The sequence below is a fragment of the Trachymyrmex cornetzi genome, unplaced genomic scaffold (genome assembly GCF_001594075.2).
Source record: "Trachymyrmex cornetzi isolate Tcor2-1 unplaced genomic scaffold, Tcor1.1 scaffold776, whole genome shotgun sequence".
Taxonomy (NCBI): domain Eukaryota; kingdom Metazoa; phylum Arthropoda; class Insecta; order Hymenoptera; family Formicidae; genus Trachymyrmex; species Trachymyrmex cornetzi.
This window is the reverse complement of record NW_017300109.1, coordinates 139,282-142,978: the sequence shown is the minus strand read 5'-3', so window position 1 is coordinate 142,978 and position 3,697 is coordinate 139,282. Positions and strand designations below refer to the sequence as shown.

The 3,697-nt window shown below is 26.3% G+C and overlaps 1 protein-coding gene across 1 annotated transcript in view; it reads left to right on the top strand.

The window, feature by feature from the left end:
* The first annotated feature begins 1,494 nt into the window (after positions 1-1,494).
* Positions 1,495-3,697, top strand: part of LOC108768276 (uncharacterized) — a 6,102-nt gene continuing 3,899 nt past the window's right edge. The window contains exons 1-2 of the mRNA XM_018518657.1: positions 1,495-1,518; positions 1,870-1,964. Of these exons, the coding sequence (XP_018374159.1) occupies positions 1,495-1,518; positions 1,870-1,964 (119 nt within the window). The remainder of the gene's footprint in view (positions 1,519-1,869; positions 1,965-3,697) is intronic.

The following is a 3,697-nucleotide window of genomic DNA, read 5'->3' as shown; positions in this document are numbered from 1 at the left end:
TTTTTACATGAAAAATTTTTCTATTTAAATTAAATTTTTTCATTTTATACGGTTAATTCTTTAATTTTTGCGATAACACTTAATTGAGCAAGAGAATTGAGCAAGGTAACGCAACTTTGTGGTAACGTTTTGTATATTATTTTGAAAGAGAATTAAATACTCACTACTTTAATTGGAAGAGAAAATGGCTTTGTGTGTGAATGAATTGTGATACAATAATTTCATTTAAGAGGAATTTAAACCATTTGGATTGGAATAGAAAGATCCTTCAGTAAGATATATGTACACTTAGGTTTCATTGTATAAAAATTAAAGATTTATTTGGATTAAGTAAATAAAGAAATGGGATTCGGCGCCAGTTCTTGATATATCAAACCCTTTATAGGAATGATACATATCATTAAAGTCAATATTATTTATTTAATTTGGTATCCCAATTACATGGAATTTAACTTGGCGCCAATTGTTGATATCAAATCATTTTTACGATCGATACATAAAATTTTGAGGAATTTAACTTGGCGCCAATTTTGTTGATATAAAATCTTTTATATGAATGATACATATTATTACAGTTAAGTAATATGTACAAAGGATCGGTTTCACCAACCCAATTAAGCCGAATCAACCATAAGTGTCAACCATAAGTGGTCAATTCCACTAAACAGCAAACGCGATTAGTCAGTTCCATGGCGAATTAGGTAATTGGCGTTGGTGAAACCGGCCCAAATAATTTTTACGAAAAGCACGCACGCTTAGCGCTTTTTTTACCTTTTTTTAAAAAGGTAAGCTTGTATAAATAACAGGAAACAGTACCATTTGTGTTTTACTTTTTAATTTGATAGATAAAATGTAATATTATATTCAAAGGACCGGTTTCACCATCATATTTACATCATATATCATAAAATATACGGCTACAAAAGCTGGAAGTATGTTGTTGTATAATGAATAGATAAACTCTTGTTTAGTCTCGTATATTTACAGCGTTTTTCAGCCAATACATCTTCGAATAATAATTCGTCGTTCGTAGTTTTTTCGGTTTCTATCGATGCTATATCTTTCCCCCCCTCCAAATAAATCTTCTTTATGTTCTTTATGTTCGTTTTCCGTATTATCAGGAAGAATTAAAGATTCTGTTTTTTTTTCTACACTTACGTAAAATTTCTTCCTGCAATGATTTCATATCTAATTCTTTTATCACGTATTCCATATTATTATTTATATATACAATTAATGATCGATAATATGTATTTTTGTATATTATGAGAATCGTCATGATGAATCGTGAATATAATCTTATTGCTTTTTGCATCACAAATAATACTATATTCAAGTGATATAAAATGACGTAATAAAAAGTAGGTTGTTGAATTAGTATGTTATTTTTGTAGATATTTAATGAAAAAGTTATGAGTACTGAATGATAAACCCTTTTCTACATTTAATTTATGAAGAAAAAATATACACACGTCTATACATATAAAACACAAAATGCTGAAAAAGGAGAAAATAACCGTAAGACTACATTAATTTATACGTGTATGTTTTAGATATAAATTATATATTTTTTAAATATAAAACATAATGTTTTAAAATCCTAAAATGTTTGTTACCATATAATTTCATTGCGCTACATATATTTTTTACAAATATTTGATTTAAGAAATACGTATTTTTTTATTATAAAAACATAATGTATGGAAATAATAAGAATATGGAAAAATATTTTATTTTTAATCTGTAAAAATATATGTAAAATATAAGTACTACTAAAATATAAGAAATAAAATATAAGTACTAAAATTTAATAGTTTTTGATGATTATTTTCTATAGGGTTTTTTACACATATTTCTTTTGTATTACAGTCTACTTCATCTTATAATAATGAAGACGAAAATATTGGACCTTTTATATTTCATGTTTCAGCAGTGTATAATGATAAAGTTAAAATTCATGATTGGTTAGTACTGCAATCTATTTTTATTTATTAAAATAAACCTAATAATGCAACAAATATTCAATAATTAAAACATCTGTTAATACTTTAGAGATAATATATGACAAATACTTTTTTATCTATTTTTAATTAGGTTATATTTAACTAAAATTTTATTTAAGATTTAAAAGATATTTAATCTTAAACAATATAAATGTTATAATAAACAATAACATTATTTAATATCAAAGAATTGGAAAGAGTAAGAGCACTAGGAGTCAGGCGCAAAAGACGTCGCGCAAATAATACACTTATAAAGAATGAAACTTCTTTATTCACTAAACGCGCTTACATGTTTTGGCTTACTTTTTGAGCCTTCTTCAGAGCAAACACACAAACTAACATATATAAACTAAAAGTTATCCTGTCATGGTGAGCTCCCCTACATCGAGAATTTAAATGGTGGGATTAACCAAAAAAGAAAAAGAAAGGAAAAAGGGGAAATATTGAAAAAGGGGAAATATTGAAAATGTCGAATTAGAAAGTATGGAAACTAATTTATCAAAAAACTTTAAGAATATTTTCCATATTTTCTAATTCGACATTTTCAATATTTCCCCTTTTTCATTATTCCTTTCTTTTTCTTTTTTGGTTAATCCCAGCATTTAAATTCTCGATGTAGGGGAGCTCACCATGACAGGATAACTTTTAGTATATATATGTTAGTTTGTGTTTGCTCTGAGGAAGGCTCAAAAAGTGACCCGAAACACGTAAGCGCGTTTACTGAATAAAGAAGTTTCATTCTTTATAAGTGTATTATTTGCGCGACGTCTTCTGCGCCTGACTCCTAGTCCTTACTCTTTCCAATTCTTTGATTTGTAAGGAATCTTGATTAGTTTGATTTATTAACTGATTATTTAATATTTCTTGCAAAACGTTTTTGATTTTTTTCATATATTTTTCTTATATTCTTTCTTATATTATTTTTCTTATATTCTTTTTTATATTGCAAGTTTTCTTAACTTTCTATTTTTCTTATATAAATTTTCTAACTTTCTAATTAAATTCTAATTAATTTTCTAAATGATCTATTTATTTCTGTAAGAAAAAACTTTTACGTGCGAGAATTCATTTTTTTTACTGAAATCTTTTTCAATAAAATAATTTTTTAAATAATGATATGTTTATTATTTACATGGATAACTTATGATACAATTGTATATATTCAAGCTTATTTACACACGCATTTATACATGTATAAGGAAACATGGGGGAGTAGTTACCATGGAGAAAACCATACGTTGTTAATCATAGCAACGTAATACTTTATTTCACACCTTACAAGAATATTCATGTTTTTGTGTATGGTTATTTAACATAGAGAGTACAAGTAATTATGTAATATTTGAATCAATTAGCGTGAAAATAACTATTATTTAAAAAATATTACTTTGCATCACGATAAATCTTTATTGTTGTCAGAAAAAATAGAAAAGTGAGTATATGCACATATAATATATGCAATCTATACAATACGTATATACAGGGTGTCTGGAAATTACCGCCAAATGTTTTGTGCGTGGGTAGAACAGACTATACTGAGTCGGAAAGTCCTGTACCATTTTGTGGTGTCAGCAATAATTAACGAGATATTAATTACTAAATATAAATAGTAATAAGGCTCTACGATCGTAAATAAATTCAAGTAAAGAACGGGCAAAGAGCCAAAGTATAAAAAATTAACAACACATATATAT